At 36.3% G+C, this 18,396-nt stretch overlaps 1 protein-coding gene across 13 annotated transcripts in view; it reads left to right on the top strand.

Moving 5' to 3' along the window:
• Nucleotides 1–18,396, top strand: part of STK3 (serine/threonine kinase 3) — a 159,662-nt gene that overhangs the window by 80,555 nt on the left and 60,711 nt on the right. For all 13 annotated transcript variants that reach the window (XR_011139266.1, XR_011139265.1, XM_068932953.1 and 10 more), the window contains 2 exons: nucleotides 635–760; nucleotides 12,506–12,698. Coding sequence is in view for 11 of the 13 variants with exons in the window: in XM_068932953.1 (XP_068789054.1) it covers nucleotides 635–760; nucleotides 12,506–12,698 (319 nt within the window). In the remaining 2 variants the exon portion in view is untranslated. The remainder of the gene's footprint in view (nucleotides 1–634; nucleotides 761–12,505; nucleotides 12,699–18,396) is intronic.

An 18,396-nucleotide genomic window follows, 5' to 3' on the forward strand; every position in this document is an offset into this window, starting at 1 on the left:
AATGAAAGGAAATTGCATTGTGCACAAGTTGCCTTAAAGGGGGAACGATGTTTTAAATGGTTTTGAATTAAAAATAATCTTCCTGCTAAAAAGTAGTATATTTTCTTTTGCTTGTTCCACGTTTAAGCATTGTAGATGATGAAATGTTTTATGACACGTTAAAGTACAGATTTGTTGAAGTAAGCAACAGCCATAGTTGCTCTGCTTACAGCCATTAATTTATGCTGTCAGCTTGTTAAGATTAATTAAATACTGTAACTGAATATCTGAAAAAGTTTGCTTTTCCATGTCAGACAGTCACCACGCTATTTATTTACTACTTAATATGCATTTCCTTTGGACAATTATATATCCTTAACTGCTAAGCAGTTGTGTTTTATGCTTACATTTCCCCATGGCTTGTTGTTTAAAAAACCCAGCTAAATAAAATAATAGAACAATTATAAAGCAGCTAAAGGTATTGGGTGTTGTGTTAGTGTAGTTTTTAATTATTGTGTGATTTGAAATACTGTTTATCATTAAGATCTGATGTTGAATGATATGTTATTTTTAACATGAGTGACTTGTAATTACGTTATATCTGAAGAATATCTATTGTAATGATGTTGTATAACTCCATGATCTTGTTTTCTAGCATGCATTTATTAAGAATGCCAAGCCAGTTTCAATTTTAAGGGACCTGATCACTGAAGCTATGGAAATAAAAGCAAAGCGACACGAGGAACAGCAGAGAGAACTAGAAGAGGAGGAAGAAAATTCGGTGTGTATCCGTATTTTGTAGATTAGCTAGTGTTTCCTTTTTCCTACTTTCTGTACTCAGATGCACAGATACTTTTACTGTTCCTGCTTTTACTCTTCAGCTTGTAAAGTCTGTGTTCTGTTCTTATTCATGCTGAGTAAAATGCTTCTGTGATAATGTAGCATCAGCCTGTTTTCAGCGCTTTTGCATGAGATGCCGTACTAGAAGATGGAAAAGAAACCGTGTCAACTTACTTGTGCAAACTGACATTAAAAAGAAAAAAGTCTGCTAGTTTATACTAGCAGGAACCGTTAAGTTTCCATTTTTACATATGAACTTAAAAAAAAAAGAAAGTCATATAGTTCTCAGAAGTTCAGACCACTTAGCTTTTTCTGAAAAGTCAAATATATAAAATAGTTATTCATGAAGCATGATAAGTAGTCATTAAAGTATCGTTTGACTCAAGTTTTGTGTATAAAGTGAAAATGGTGACAGCAGCTGATTTCTCAGATGACATTGTTAGCATATGTTTGAGGGGGAACAAGGTCATGTGGTAAATCGGTTATATTTATAATTGTTTAGTGATGTTAGAAATAAATCGGTGTTCCTTAGCGTTATTACTCTCTCTACATGATTTATTTTAGGGCAGTCTTGTGCAATGCAGCAGTATACGTTTCAAAGAAGCGTATTGCCACACATTCCGTCAGAGCCAAGGTCGTTCAGGAACAGCACACAAAAGATGGAGGCTGGGATGTTAGTAGAAATCTTGCAGCTTTGAGCAAACACACTAGAACAGTGCAGGATGCATTGTCTGCCTCATCTCAAATTATAGAGTCTCTGTTACATAGATCATCATCTAAGACTATGTAATACATCTAGGAATGGCTTTCAAGCAAATGCTATAGTGTGTTTTGAATCCCAACATGTAATATGGTCTTTTGTTTGCAGGATGTTTTTCTTTTCTAAGAATATTGGTAGTTTATGTTTATAAAACTAGTTTAATCTGGATAGCATTTGCTTATTCAGTAATAAAAGAAGCAGGGAAGGCTGGGATTATTTTTGGCATTAGGAAACGTTACCTATGTGGAGATGTGTGACTTGACATGCAGAGTTGGTTTGTTACTTAATATATAGAATAGTTGACCTTTGAAGAGACTGATTTATAACAGACATAAAAACTTAATGTCTTTACTAGCATGATTTCCTCCCTACTATTGCCTTCCAAATTACAAACCTCAAATGTTTGGGTGTTTGGTGATGTCTTTTCCGGGAGCCCAGAATGAGGAATGACACTTAATTGCACAGTCTGAGGTTCAGATGAGGAATCAGATGAACAGGCAGGGACTAAATAATCCTTGCCAGCCCAGTATGTGGTGTGCCCCACATGTTGTGTGGAAGAGTGCCACCCAACTTCTGTCTACTGTAATAGAAGAGGGGTTTAGCAACTTTTCATACTTTTTGCATGGATACAAAAATCAGAAATGAAGACTCCACAAATAAATAAATACATATATATATACATATATATTTATATATTCTAGACTATTCAGTGTTTAGTACGAGAACCTCAAATACAAGGTCTGGGCAGGAGTCTGTTATTTGTGTACCATTACAGTGTGCGGGAGTTTTACCATTTAGTTGTATAGTTGAGTCAGGCACTAGGTTCTGAGTTAAAAAGACAGCGAGACCTCAGTTTTCACTACCTATTGTAGGATCTAAGGCATCTATCTTTTAGTAACAGAATTATCTTTGGTTAGCAGGGCTGAGAGAGTAATAGTTGTTCATTAAAAGGAAGTGCAGTCACATTATAGTTCATGGAAATGTTAAGTTCATTACTTTTTACTTATATTAGTCATTTCTAGGGGCTGTGGTCATGTATCAGTGCGTGAGCATGAACAGAGGCTAGCTTCTGCCTGAAAGAAATTGGTCTTTAACATAAGGCAGAAAAGCAGCGTGGTTGACAGGGAGGCACGGACAGAAAAAAAAAAAAAAGGTGAGTCAGCACGGGAAGCGCTGGCATTAGCATATCTTGCCAAATTTTTTTCAGGATCGTAAAGTAGAGGAGTTTTAAAGGACAATAACGGCAGTCTTGCAGAGGGCTATTGGAAGCCCTGCCAATGGTAGCAGGGGACGTGAGGAAAGAGTAAAGGGATTTGAAAACTTAACAAGTGGCTAACTGAATAGACCAATTTGAGATCGGAGTTGAAATCTCAGTACTGATTGAGATACGATGGAATAGCAGAAGGCCATGAAGGGAGCTTGTGAATGAAACTAGTCACCTTACGCTTGAGAAAAGGAAGCTCGTAGAAAAATGAAAAGCAGGGTAGGACTTTATCATAATGGAACAGTGGAGAAGTTGGTAGAATGAACCTTTGCAGTGGTATTGCCTAGAGCGGAGGGATCACTTGAGCATCGCAGGCAAGAAGGAATGAGATAATCTGAATAAAAATGTTAGCAGTATGGACATGTTGAGGAAAGGGTGTATTTCTTAGGGCAAGCTCTTTTTACTGATATAACTATAAAAGATTTCAGAATGATTAAAAAAAAAAAGTTGCATTGAAAGTTGAAACCAGGGCACATTATACCATATGGTATCCTCAGAGCTCATTGTTCAAATTGTTTGTACAATAGCTTTACAATCCTTAGTAATTTGATCTCTTGTACTCCTTTTTGTCTTCTGCTATGATGCTGACTTACAGGCTATAGTTGACTGACTAAAGTTAATAGATGATATTTGTAAGGGGTACTGAGGGATGGATCCTGGATACTGAGTGCATACTGTATTGCATTTAAATGCATAAGACATAATTAGGCATTGACAGTTGAATTTTTAAGGTAAGAAGTTTGCTTTGTCAGTGAGATAAGCTGGTTGCTTCTATAGTCTATTTTACTGCCAAAGGTTAGGCTTAAATCAGTGCTGAAGGTAGTCTGAATACAAAGCTCAGAAAAATCAGTTAAAACTATGTCTTGCCTTTTCTTGCTGTAAAAACACTAATTTTAAGAGTTCATGTGGGCACATACTGCATCCTGCTTGGTGGAGGTTGCCAAAGGTACTTATTCTAACAGTTTATGCAAAAGTGCTCTTCCTTGGCAGGGGGACAGAAAGGTTAATCCTTAAAACTTCATATCTATTCTGTTTGCTGTGAGAAAGATCCCGCAGTAGACTAGGCATATCACAAAGAGCCCATAGTCAAATTCATTGTGGGCTAAGGTAAGTCATGTTACGTAAAACTTGCTGCAGACCTGTGTGTTCATCTGAAGGTACAGTAACTCAGAGGATGTGTTAGTAATGCCATGGTAATGTAATTGTGAGTTTAATTGTGTAGCTCTCCAGCAAAGGCCAGCGTTGCTCATAGTACAGAAAATGAGTATTTTTTTGAAGTTAGTTTGTGTCATTCTCATAAACTTCAGTAGGGGGAAGGAATAGATCTGTTTGAGCTTGGGAGGAAGCTCCAGATCTAGAGGAAGACCGCGTGCAAAGAGAACAAGAAGATACACTGGAACAGATGAAAGGGGTGTACCAGCTGGCATTACTGGAGAAGTAGAAATGGCATGTGTCAGTGTGACAATTCTGTATTTTTTTTCCTGACGATGGAGAGAGAAATTTCATTATTCCTGAGGACTGATTAAGCTGAAGAGTTTTTATGCCTTGTTTTATTCACTTAAGTCCATCAGCTTTACAGAAGTAAGGCTATAAGCCACTATGTATTTACTATTGCAAAAATGTCTTGTAATAAGTGAGGGGATAGCTCATATTAGTAGGTCCAGGGATCTTTGCTGTAAGGTTTATATGGAATAGCTAAACTTTTGAAAAGGTGGTATCCTTGCTAAAAGATTAAGTAAATTTTTTTTCTCCTGTCTTTCAAAGAGTTTAGTTTGTTCTTTTATGCTATTTAGAGATATATGCCTCTTTAATTCCCTAAATTTTCACATGATTCTATGGTTCAGAGAACCAATCTGTGATAAGGCTTGTGAAGTTGTAATTAGGATATGATTTTACTTTTTAAAATTTCTTAATGTGATATTTGGTAGTAAGTATGCTTTTTACCACTGGTAAACATATACCTCTAACCATTTTGTTTTGCTTGGTAAGCCTTGAGTGGGGGGAAGAAATTCTTAACCTTAAATTTTAAGTTAGAGCAAGTGAAATTAAAAATACTGAGGGGCATGGGGAATTTACTTGTATTCTTGACAAATACAGTTTGCATGAATCTCCACGCTTAGTAGCGACCTGTGAATAGCTGTCATATGGTAACAATATGTAATTAATTTTGTACAGAACTAATTTTAATAATCATTCGGTTGTGATACAGATTTCCCGTGTCTTGTCACCAAATTTCAGTGCAATAAATCATTATAAGAAACTACAGTTTCATTTTAGAAATAAAATCAAAATGTTGCCCTGTCCCAGTCATTAAAGATTATGATCAGTTTAAAAGCACAAAAACTGCCAAACTGGGAAGTTGTGCTGAACAGTAAGACAAAGTGTTACAGTTGTTTTTCTTTAATCAGAGAAGTTTTCTGTACTGCGTGTCCTAAACTGTAAAGAGCCAGACTGGAAAGGGCTAGAAGACTTCTGAGCAATGTGTGGGTGTGATTGAGGCCAGAATAAAGTGAAATTCTGGAAAGTGCGGATTTTAGTTTTTTAAAGAAAGTTACTAGGCAGAGATTGAGGAACGAATTGACAGATTATTAAAGGAAACTAGGATTTAAAAGAAAAAAAGGAAAGCCTTAGGACATTTGTTTGCCATTTTCTATTAAAAATGTTTTTATTTTTCAGTTTGAAATAGTGCTTAATTTCAAAATAAGATCAAAGATTATGTATTTCAGTTAATTTAGAACTTGCTTTGGGAATGGCGAGAAAAACAATAAACCAGTTCTTTTTACAGCTCTAATTGAGCATGAATCCCTTTGCTGGAAAGGGAATACAGATAGCGGGAGCGCTGATTTGGTGCATTGTAGTGGATGAAGTCAGTGGAAGAGTAAGTAACCATTGCATGCTCCCTGTTCTTTCATACCAGTTTCCACCCAGCTCTAGAGAAATACAGAGCTTCTTACACAGTTTACATGACTACATGAGCATACTATTCAAATGATAATTTAGTTTTTGATAAGCCAACGTGCAAGGATGGCTGCAGTTCTGGAAAGGAATATATGATTGTCCCTGTATATACTTTGTATACTAGCAGTGATAGCAACATACGCATATTTCTTCATTGTTTTAAAAACTCAAATACTGTCAGGTTATGTATGTAATTGAAATCACTGTTGGATTGGAAAGTTATAATCAGCTATCATGTAAATTCTGCAAAATAATACTTTAGAAGGGGATTTTGCCCAGTGATACTGCTGTGCTGAGGCCCAGAGAGGGATACGTATTTAAATAACACCTAAAAGCAAAAGCAAAGTCCGTTAGTGTAACGTAGACAGCCTGTTAACAAAGGTCTCGTGGGCAGTGAACTGAGTCTATATAGTGTTGAAAGAGAATGGTTTGAGTTAACCTGTCTGTGGCTTGGATTTATCGATCTAAAAACCAAAGAATTTCCTATAGAAAGCTTGAGCAGTTGTGTACTTACTGTCCCGTGTTTTGGGACCCTTCAGGAAGGAAGGTGTTAAATGTAAGCATAAGATCCCTTTCTTGGGAAACCAGATTTAACACTAAAAGTATTAAAAGTGTATGCACATATGCATGCGTATGTGTGTGTATATATATATATATATGCACACATATATATTGGGTAATGTGGAAGTTCATTTTATATCATCAATTTTATATGAAGTCCTAGGAAAAGAATGATTTTTATGTTACTCAGTACTTCCAAAGCTACTTTGAAAAGGACTCCACTGATATATTACATTTAATCTTTGATAGTAGCTACCACTTCTGGTTATTAATATTAATAAATAATATTAATGTACAAAATATCCATGTAACATAAAAAAGCAGAACATGTTAAACAGCATCCTTTCTGTATTTTAAACGGCCATATTTAGAGTTACATAGATGCTGTAACGGGCGTTTGAGTTTTAAGTGACTTATATACCTAGAATTGGAATGGAAAGTAGCGTGTGTTTTTGAAGAATTAAACTAGGTACAAAAATTTCCTGGTTATTTACTTAAACTTCAGGACCTATTCAGTTTGATTTTCTTCAAGTGAGGAGGAATCATGTTGCTAAAATTAATTTCTGTTTTTTGTTTTCACCGTTTTCTGTGATCATTTTATACTATGGGAAGGTGTCCGTTTTAAAACGTAAATATCTTGTACTCTTCCAAACCTCATTCTCCACGTGTAACTAAATGGTTGTGTTAAATACTGTCTTTGTGTCTGTATTCTTCCAGAGAGATGCATAAAGCTGTTATAAATAGTGCCCTCCAAATTGATTTTTATGCCTGTTACAAGAGCTGCTTGGCTGATGAGAATGCATTTTGACAAACTGACATGTTTTGATAGGTGCTGAGGTAATTGTACATATTTTTTTAATTAAGCAAAAATTGCAAGTGGTGTATTCTACAGAAGGTTAATCCCAATATCAAAGTTTAAATGTTAGTTTAAGCATTACTAAACATGACCAGTCTCTTCTCTAGTGCATTTTTTGAAGTGTGATGTGAATTTGATTCTGAGGTTGGGCAGCTGTATTAAGGGAATGTAAAGTAACTCGTTGCCTGGCAGCTCACAAGAAACATGTCTAAATATTTATTTCTGTGGATTTTTAAACGAATGAGCTAACAAGCAGCTCTTACTGTGTGTTTTCTTTTACATTTAGATGCCTCTATTATGTGGAGAATGCTTAATTATTTTAGAGTATTCATACAAGTAATTACTACTTCAGTAGTCCATTTTTGTTTCTCTTAGACCTAACTATCAGTACTGCATTCCTGTCTTTATGCTTATGTATTCATACAGAAGTTCCTTTGATTGATCGATATGAATTATGAGAAGCTGGCTTCTGGCTTTTGAGATTTAGCAAATAATTGGTGGTGGTATTCCTTTATTTTTCATTATCATTATATTTATTTTATATTTTTTATTATTATATTATTAATATCAGTAGTTTTAAAGGAATTAGTGAGTTATTTAAGTTATTCTGTATTTTAAATCTGATACACTAGGCAGTAATTTTCAGAAGTATTGTAGACTTGCTTTCTCTCATATATATATATATGTGTGTGTGTGTGTGTGTATACAGTTTTGCGTGACAAATAGGATGTTTAAAATTTTATATTTTCATAGTATTTTTCCTCCAAGTTAGAGAACACTTATTGTATGTACTAATTAAACCTGACTGCAATCCTTTAAGTTAGGTGAGAAATACATAAAGGTCACTTTGTCGAGTGAAATAGCTGAGGGACATAACAACATGCTCCTAAAAAGTTGTCTAAAGTCCACAGCAATGCAGAGCCAGAAGCGTATTACAAGAAGGTGAAACATAGTGAGGTAAGGGTGAGCTGTAAGTCACTCTTACCAGGTACATCAGTTGCAAGTACACAGCAAATAGTCATAAAACAGTGTTTAAGCTTCAGTTTGGACTATTCGTGCACATCCATTGAATTCTATGGGATTTTAGCATATGCTAAAAGTTAAGTCTTTACATGTTTTGCTGATAGATTTAAACTTAAACTTAATATGTGCTCAAAATTAAGCATATATTCGAGTTGTAGCCCGGGCTTTATAGATGTTATGGAACTTTGAAAAAATCCATGTACTAGATCAAACTATATTATGTGTTTATGTAGCTACTACAGTGCTTTTACAAAAAGATAGCTGTGACTACAACCACGTTTTTCAAAGGTGATGATGAGGTGTTAATAGTAAATGAAATTATTTTACACGATACTAAATTTTGCCAGCATGTAAATCTTCCTTTAATGCACTACCATCTAGTTAGCTGTCTTTGGTGTCCTCTAGTGGTTTTTTTTATACATACAAACCATAGATGAAGACCAATTTTAAAGGCACGCTGCCATGTTTGCTTGTCCCGTGCTTGTTTTCCTGTATCAGTCTTCATCCCTTTTTTCTCCTTTGAAAGTTAAAAATGCAACAGAAAAATCTTTAAATCTATATTACTTCAGTTCATTTGGTTATATCATAATGTAGTTTACCTATGATATGCAAGAAAGTCTTCTCTGGAGAAGATACCATCATCACCCGTTAAAGGCTTTTTTTAATGTGATGAGCATGTTGTGAAGTTTTGCACATGGTTCCCATTGAAATCTTTTTGAACTTGGTGTCTCCATGAATATATTATCATACTTTAAGGGTTTATTTTGATCATAAAGTCTTTTAACTTGACTTTGGTAGAAACGGAGATCCAAAGTACATAGTCATATAGCATCGTAGGATATTGACAGTGTTTTACTGAAGTGGTATTGTAGCCTGTTAGAAGTTAGCTCTTGAGCTCGCATGTGCTCTTGCTCTTTGTTGTTGTATACTGCTGTATCGGAAACCCCAGTCAAATACAAATTTGATGCTTTATTAATGTACACAAGAGAATGGCAGCCAGTGTAACGCTACAGTTAGCTGTCTTCATTACTTGATTTTTGGATCTGTTTTCATAAACAAAATGGGAACGTGACACTTCTGCTTTACTACCTTATATTTTTTCCTGGTTAAAGTTGATATTGTTTGTTTTTATTTAATCAGTGAGTTTACATTTTTTTAATAACAGATCAGAAGTTTTAAAAAGATATTTGAGCAGTAAAGTACAAATCATAATTTGTACTAAGGAATAACTTTCTATTATGTAAACATGCACTTACATAACTTTATAAAATTACGCAGTTGATCTAAGTGATTTGTTCAAATTCAGTATGGTCTGCTGGCTTATTAGCTAGATCTCATATTTGTGAAAAATACTGCCTTGATAATTCTGGAAGCACACAACCTGCTTAATCCACAGAACGGATGATTTTACAGCATGCACAGCCCCAGAAAAAGCTGTACATCACACTCTCTCAGTACATCATTTCTGATCTAGAGAAATCACGATTAACACAATATTGAGTACTTCCCTTTTTGTTATGTTAGTTATTTTGTGACCCACAATCTTCTAGGTAGTAGGTAACAATTGTTCTGTATGCCCCTAAGGATGGTTTTTTTTTTTTTTTTAACAAACAAACCAAAAAAGGACTTTCAGGTATTCTTAGATTGGAAAATGAAGTGCTGTTCCTGGGAAGAATCCACGTATTGATTTGAGACAAGAGCTAAAAAATACCAGCATTTTTAATGAAGTGGAAAAATATTAAACTGGCCATTAATGACTCCATTTTATTTGTATTCATATTGGTAAGGTTATCAATTTTTCGTATTAATTTCTATAATAAGATTTCTAAGCTTCAGGGAAACATTTATTTCATCTCTAATTTCAGTTTTAGTAAGTTTAGGAACTTACGTACAGCATACAGATATTAATCATAGTCATGTTGATAAATCAAATGTTACTGCACCTGAAACTCAAAGATTTGCTTGTGTATCAGAGAAACTTTCTTTGAAGCATTTAATAGAAAGACATAGCTGCACACCGTGACTCAGTGTTGCTTTGTATTACGGTACTAAAGAAACACTCATAGACAGCTACTTAATTGTTCTGCCACTTTTAACTAATAATGCAGAAAGACAGCTCTGCATGAAAAGACTTTGCTTTCCAAGTACCCTTTTCACAAAAGGGAAAACTTAAGGAAAAGAGTAGGATCAGCAGGAATGTTAAGGGGGGGGAAAAAAAGTAAAGAAATTTTAAGTTGCCACCAGGAGGAGCACTACTAAAATATTTCTTATTCCTCTGCTGGCGCAGTAGTTACAAATAGTTTACAGCTACAGCCGTGAATCTTTGGGAGTACCGTTGTTTTTTAGGGTAGGTATTAAATATACTTGTTTTAGAATGCAGCTCAAGAGAAATGTAGGAAGAAAGCAAGTGAAGGGCTTGCATATTGCTACAAATTGTGATTGGAAAATGATTCTGTTGACATCTGAAATACTCACCATGGATTTAGGTCTGTATCCTGGTGTCAATATGTTATGCTGTTGGCCACACTCCCTAAATCAAGATTAGATCTATTTCCGTATCTCTGGGTAGGGGAACAGTAGCTAATTTTCGGAGCTAGTGTACTGATATTGCTAATTACCATGCTTTGTATCTGCTTACACCAGCCATTAGTGAAGTAGGCACTCATGCTGCATGGCTTGCTCTTGCAGTTGTGCATATATCAGGCCAAAAAAGTGAATGCTTTGTCAGACTAAGGGGAAAGGAGCTACTTCAGTAAGAAACAAAGGGCCAGAGCTGTAGATGTGTAGAGATTTTTTGTTTGTTGTTTTTTTGTGCCCCCTGACAGATCTGTTTGTAGTTGAAAATAGAAAATATATAAAACAACATAAAGATTTAGAAAGAAAGGGGAAGTTTGTTAGTGGGGGAAATGTGATTTTAGTATTATATACAGCAACAGGCTTGTTGTTTGCTGTTAACATGTTTTTCTATTATTTGCTATGTGATAGTCCTTCAAGCTGAGCTGTGTAGTTAGAATATGTTGCTCACCAGGGGTAGAGTTTGTTGTATCTGAATGCAAGAGATGTTGTTGCATAGCAGAGAAAATGCATGCGTATCAGACTTGTTTTTCTGACGAGTTCCGTCTAGGACGGTTATAAAATCAGCAAGGGTAACACTTATATTTAAAATTTAAATGCGTGAAACTGAGTGCCTTCACAGGGATGGGTATTATTTGTTTTATAAACAACAAAGAGAACATTTTAAATTTATTTTCTTTCTTGGAGAATAGATATTACCCAGGTAGAAAATGTGTATAGTACCTCATGTTATTCCTCAAATTGTTATGATGTTGTGTATATGCTATAAATCTGACTTCAGAAAGGAGTAGGATTTGTTAATGTTTTCAAATATTTGTATTCCATATGGATCTTACATTTCATAAACTGCATTCAACTGGTTTATAATTCATAAACTGATCCTTACATTCATGGTGCACTAGTGCCACTGATTGAAAGTGCTTTTATATCTCCCCAAGAAACTAGCTCTTCCTCCCCTGCCCCTTTAGTGCTAAAGTTTTGTGCTCCACAGAAATGTTACTCCACAGTATCAGTAAGCGCTTTTGCTCGGTCTTACGAAGAAGGATTTCATAAAGAACGTCGTGAAATTAAACCCGTTGACTTTGTGTTTTTGAGGTGGACTTTCACAGCTGTTGCAGAGAATTGTTCTAACACTAAATCTAAATTTAAATTGTTAAATTTAACTGACTTCTGTCATCTGGGTGCTATGTGCTATGTAAGATCCTGGCCGTGGCCAGTTGGGGATGGCTGGAACAAATGCTCGGTGATGGTCCATTACAAAACCACCACATCACTTTGTTACAACGTGGTTCTGATTTTGGAACTCAGATAGGTATATTGGGTCCTGCAGATCAGTGAGGCATCCAGAGCTGTGTGCTCCTGCAGAGTGGATGTGTGGCTGCATCTTGTATTGCAACCAGAACCATGTAGTGTAATAGCTAACGTTAATGCAGCGGGGAGGGAAATGACTGTTCTGGTAAATCCATCCTGCCATACATATGTGAGAGAGAAGAATATTTACTTATTTTTGCATTTCATATATGTATATATCTGCACGTGCACATATATATTACTATTTTAAACTTGGAAGTCTAACAGTGCAAGTAGGTCATGTAAAGATACAAAATTAATGAATAAGCATTTAAGTGATTGCATTGCAACTTTATTCTTTAAAATGCTCTACTGTGTTCTCATAAATATTTCTTCATAGGACGAAGATGAGCTGGACTCTCACACCATGGTGAAGACCAGTTCAGAGAGTGCTGGTACCATGAGGGCCACAAGCACGATGAGTGAAGGCGCTCAGACAATGATTGAACACAATAGCACTATGTTAGAATCAGACTTGGGGACCATGGTAATAAATAGCGATGATGATGAAGAGGAAGATGGGACCATGAAAAGTACGTTGTTAATTTACTTCCCTTCTCTGTTAATAATGTAATACGCTTTCTTATACTGTGTGAGGGCGTTGTGTCATCAGGGTCCATTAAGTGGCAAGTGCTGTGGGGTATGGGGGGTGTTCATCTCCCAAAGTGCTCTGTATGGTTGGTGGAGAAAAAGGTGACTGTAGTGGGCGATTCAAAGCATAAGCCTAATCTTGGTCCTGTGATAAGTCTGTAGAGGAGTCCAAAATCAGACTTTTGTGAATTCTGCCTTCTGTTCTTCTATTTGCCACTTACTTTTTGCCTCCTGCCCATCATACGTTCCTTGGAGCTAAACCACAATGCAATGATTGTGTGAGAAGTTGTTGTGTCTGTGTACGTGTTCCTGTGAGCTCATCATGACTCCCCATGGGTTCAAGTACAGATCTTACTGACAAATTGTTTTATAACTTTATGATCATGTGGCATATTTTTCTTTTATCAGTTAGTATTATTATTAGAACACGTTTGTGGAATGTAATTCAATAATGCTTGATTTGGCTGAATGGTCAGAAGGTTATTGAAGCTCAAGTAAAACATCCAGATGGACTTCAGCAGTATTTGAGTGATTACCTAACAAAGAGAAAATTTATGAATGTTCTGAAAGTATAAAATTATATAAATTACACTAGTGAAATGCGTGCAATCTATATTTGTTAAATAGTTATTTATGTGCCTTCATTTTGATCTGTTTATAATAAAACTACTGCAGAATCAGGCCCAGTGAATGTAACAGAATTATGTATTTGAATCAGTGGCATCATTAGGTGAACTCTGGCTGTAGGTGCCTAATTTTGTGAGACACAATGTTTAACTTGAGTTATTTGTTAAGTAACTTCCTTAACTGAGGGGGGAGAAAAAAAAAAGAAAAAAAAAATCCTGGAAAGAAGGCTTCTTCCTCCCCCCCCCCCCCCCCCCCCCCCCGAAAAAAAAAAAAAATCAATTCTCAAGAATTGAAATTCATCACCAAGTAACTAACTCTGTAGAATGCTTTATAGGGTGTGGAATGTTACTTTTTGTTTGCACTTATACTCCTGATATGACTTGCACAAGATTAGTTGGAGGCACAAGTCAGGAGTATGTTTTATTTGTGGTTTAACATACAGCAGATTGAGGAAGTGGGGATGGGTGTGTGGGTTTTTTTTTTTTTTTTGTTCGTTTGCTTATTTTTTTAGTGTCTTCAACTGTAAGATAATACACGTACCTGTTGAGGAGTGATTGATTTTTAATAGGACGATCACGTCACAAAAGCACTCAGTACATGCTTTAATTTGTTTTGATGTTGAAACAGAATATTTGCCTATTAAACTATGAGGCTAATAGAGGACTTAAATGATCTTGATCTAATCAAGCTCAAAATATTAAGGAAAAAATTAGAGATATGAAGAAACAAAGATATTAGCAGCAAATGTGAAATAAAAGATAATAAAGTAATTCTTATGGTAGAAGTATTACAAAGTAAGGTTTTTGTGCAGTTGATATGCATCCTTCCAAAACACTTAAGGCTTGAATGGCTGTCCATGTAGTTTATGTGCGTGCTGGGGGGAAATATTTGTCAGTATGCCACACCAATCAAAGAAGCGTCGTTAGGCTTGCACTTCAGTCTCTTACCTGTGTCTTATTTGTCTCATATGTTACCGGAGACATTGTTTTCAAAAACTGCTTTCAATTCTGAACTGATTCCAGTAGCGATGGTAGTTACTTAGAAAGGGACCTACCCTTCTTCACCTTGGCATTTAATCTGTAGAATTCTTAAACCCATTTTTTGCTCTTGTGAAAGAGAATATAATCTTTGGTGCAGCAGGTTTCTCCTCTGCCTCCTTGGTGACTGTCTTGACACCTGTAACATCAGGGAAGGAAAGCAAGCAAACCGGAAGTAGACCGATGGCAAGTAACGGTTATGGCATTCAGTTGGCAGGGGACAGGTGTGGGTTCCTACTCACTGAACTTTGTTGTGTGCTTCACGTTAGACACTCATTGATTAAAAATTAAAAATATTCAAGAACACATCTCTCAACTGAGAGTAAATATAAATTGTACCCACCTTAGCTGGTCATCATCTAGTTCTGTGATTGATGTATTACCAGCTAAAACAGGAGCAACAGCAGGTGACCTAATTGCTCCCACAGTGGGAGCAAAAAGGTGCCTTGAACCCGTGTTTCTCACTACTTCCTAAGTGAGATATAAAATACAGGGAGTACTACTGTTGCCTCCTGAGCTGTTTTGTGAATGCAAATGGCTGTGGGTTTATTGAGCCAAACCCAGCTTTCTTTGTATTTAAGCATGCTCAGATCATACTTAAATCTCCCAATGCACTTGATTCATTGTTAGGTGCAGGATTGCCTAGTTTACGAATGCCAAGCCACCTCAGGTCAAAGGGAGGAATTTAAATCTTGGTTCAGCCTAAGTGACAATACCTGTATGAACAGTAGCCAGAATATGAAGCCTTCTCTCAGCTGCACCTAAGTACTTAGGTGAAGGTTTTTAGATTACTTTATTGGACTTGTTCATCTGAATTTTGCCAGAGTTGTGCTTTAGACCTTTGTGTATCGTTTTGTTTTTTTTCTAAGCAGTCCTCCCTTTTATCCTTTTTGTGCTATGTTGCCGGGCATAGGCATACAAACCGTTGTATTGTGCTTGAAGGAGATGCAAGATTGCGGAGATAGATTGCTTCTTCCAATGTCCCTTAGTAGGCAAGGTGAGGGCTTTCTAAATGCTTGCCTGATTTAACTGTAATAGAACAGGTAGCTTAAAAGCGCTCTTGATGCTTCTGAGCAATAGAACGTTGTAAGCCAGCAACTTGGAGAAATAAACTTAGTTAACTAGGGGAGAGGGATTTTTTTTCCCTCCTAGAGACGCAGCATATTTATGACAAACTTTTTTTTAATTGCTCTTATATTTAGTTTCACATTTTGTTTCCCTCTGCCTTTTGTTTCCCTCCTCAAGGACAAAATAAGAAACAATAATAAGTTTTTATTTATAAGTGCCCATGCTCAGAGGCATCTGGGAGCCATGACAGAAAATAATGAAAAACATATTTTTTTCACAAATAGGGAATTGTGCGCAAATAAAACTGGGTTTTGGAACAAAAAGAGGCCTGTCATCCTACCCCAACATACAATATACAACCCAGCAATAAACAACATTTTCCTTTCTTGCCTAGTATGTCTGTGCGTGCTCATGAACAGAGACTATGGAGTATGCACCTAAAAGGGGAAAAGAAAAAAATGTAAGAGGTGGGAAAAACAGAGCTGAGTTTTTCTCCCACCCCATGGTCAGCCACCTAAAGAGTAGGACTCATGGAAAGTAAGTACTTCTTTTGTATAGCTGCTCAGACTGCACTAGCTTTCATGTAGAAGTATCATTCTAGCTCAGAGCAGTATGCAGACCGGTTTCCCCAAGTATTCCCTCTGGGCCCTGTCTGTGAGACTTCACCAAGTATACACTTGATTGTTCTTTCTCTTTTTCATCATCTTTTTTCCCTTCTCCCCGCTTCCCTAACTTTTTTTTGTTACTTTTACATTTGCCATTAGCTTTGGGTTGGCAAACAAGTTGCCACCTCTTGCCATTTGGATTTATTCTGAATTTTTTTGTTGTTGCTTCAAACTTCAGTGAACCTTCTGGATGGTTCATGATTACTAGTGAGTAAACAGAAAGAAGAGGGCAATGAACTAATTAGGTGGCATTTGGCAGACTGAATGTAGAAAACTGGTAAGTGTTTTTGAGGGGGGGGTTGTTTTTTTTTTTTCCCCTGCCCTGTAAGAAATGAAATATTATAGGCAGTTATCCTAGCACATGGGATCCCTGCCTACAATGGAGCGTGCACCACGTTGTACAACCTAGGGTTTGGTCAGGATCCATTCTGTCCTTTTAGTTGAATAGGAGAGCTACATGGGATTTGATTAATTTTTTTGATGATTTCAATCAATCCAACATAAGACTGTACCATGCTGTAAGCCCATCTCCTCTGTAATAGGTGGTGGACACATGAAGCTCTGAATTGCATACTGCAGAACTCTTAGGAAGGGTTAAAGCCCTTCAACCCCAGATGGTTAGTCAGGTTGAAAGAAAAAGCTATTGGTATGTGTTTTAGAACAAACTATGACACAGGTCCTATGACAGCCAGGGCCAGCCATTGGCCAGACACATGTACAAAGCCCCTGCAGACTTCTGCAAGACTCCACATGGTATCTTCCCGTACAGATACATTTACGGGAGCAGGGAAAAATTTGATAGTCAGCATTAAGATGAGAGGAAAGAAAGGCAGAGCAAATAGCAGATTTAGCTTGAATGAAATGAACGTTTGGGAACATGAATTATTTCCTTTGAGGTAAGACTTTTATGTTCAGATTCTTAAATTGATACCAGTTTTCTCGGGGCATTTTATTTTCCTATTCTGGAAATAAACCTGGAATCTAGGATAAGACGGGCTTAGGTTTTAGTAACTGTATTAGTATTACTGATTTTAGTATCAGTTTTTGCATATACTGCAGTATTTTCCCCTCTTATTGGTAACAAATATAAATGGATTACTCATATAACTGCCGTATGTTTTTAACAGATATAAAAATGATAGCCTAGAATTTGAAAACCGTGTGTCGTTTTCTTTGTTTTGGACTAGTTCCTGATAGTTCTTTTAATCACATACTGGTCACTGAATTCATACTGGAATACTAGAGTCTCCCTGATTGGTCTTTGCAATTGGGATTTCGTTAGAAGGTGTTTCTGAATGGGGAAAGTTTTCTTTTATAGAGTTGTTTCTCTTGCTTAGCTGATTTGTAAGAATGAAAAAATACTCCCTCTGTTGTGGGGGATTGTAATGTAGACCTCATTCTGTAATGTGGAATTTTAACACTTTCTAAAAGTCCAATCAAATGATGTCAGCCTATGCCCGTGTGCATTACTATAGTACTAGAACAAAATATCAAGTAGTTAGTGAGGCATGACTGTCTTCCTGTAGCCTTGTTAGTTATTACTAGTTTGTTTCCAAAATGTTCACTCGCATGTTTTTTAAAATTACCTGACAACCTAATTCAGATAGTATTTCTCTAATTATCTCTTCTGTGCTTCTCTAGTTGTCTCTTGAGACTAGATTTTGGCAGTTAGGATGTCTTAGTTTGAGTGGGATAATTAAGAATTTATAGGAACTCGGCAAGAAAACTTAATTATTTACTGATTTCAGTGGTGCTGTAGCCTGGGCATTGATCTTTCGTTGACATAGTTTTGTTTAAGTGTGCTTACTGTGTCCGTGTTAAGACAGTTTGCTTGATGCCAAATACTGTGTACTAGGGCTTTTCTGTTGTACATATAGAAGGAGATAGGTGTTTTCCAAGCCTATTCCAGTTCTCACTCTCCTATGATTGGTAATGAAGTTGTTCATTTGTGGCACTAGTAGTAATACCTTTTACAAATTGGAAGGTTTTTTTAAAGGAAAAAAGCACGTTGGCAATTCTGGGTCAAGAGCGGTTGCAAAAGCGCATGCTTAACATGGATTTTCTTTTGTTTTGCAGCAAGCAGAAATAAAGTGTAGCTGGAAAGGACTAATGGGTTTATAACAGTATTGTCATTGACTGTTTTTTCCTTTTCTCCAGAAGGTGGGGAAAAATGGAGCAAAAATTATTAAACCAGTTTTACAAATCTCATTCTCAGGAAGCAAGCAATATTTTGTGCAATAACC

The sequence above is a fragment of the Struthio camelus genome, chromosome 2 (assembly GCF_040807025.1).
Source record: "Struthio camelus isolate bStrCam1 chromosome 2, bStrCam1.hap1, whole genome shotgun sequence".
Classification (NCBI taxonomy): domain Eukaryota; kingdom Metazoa; phylum Chordata; class Aves; order Struthioniformes; family Struthionidae; genus Struthio; species Struthio camelus.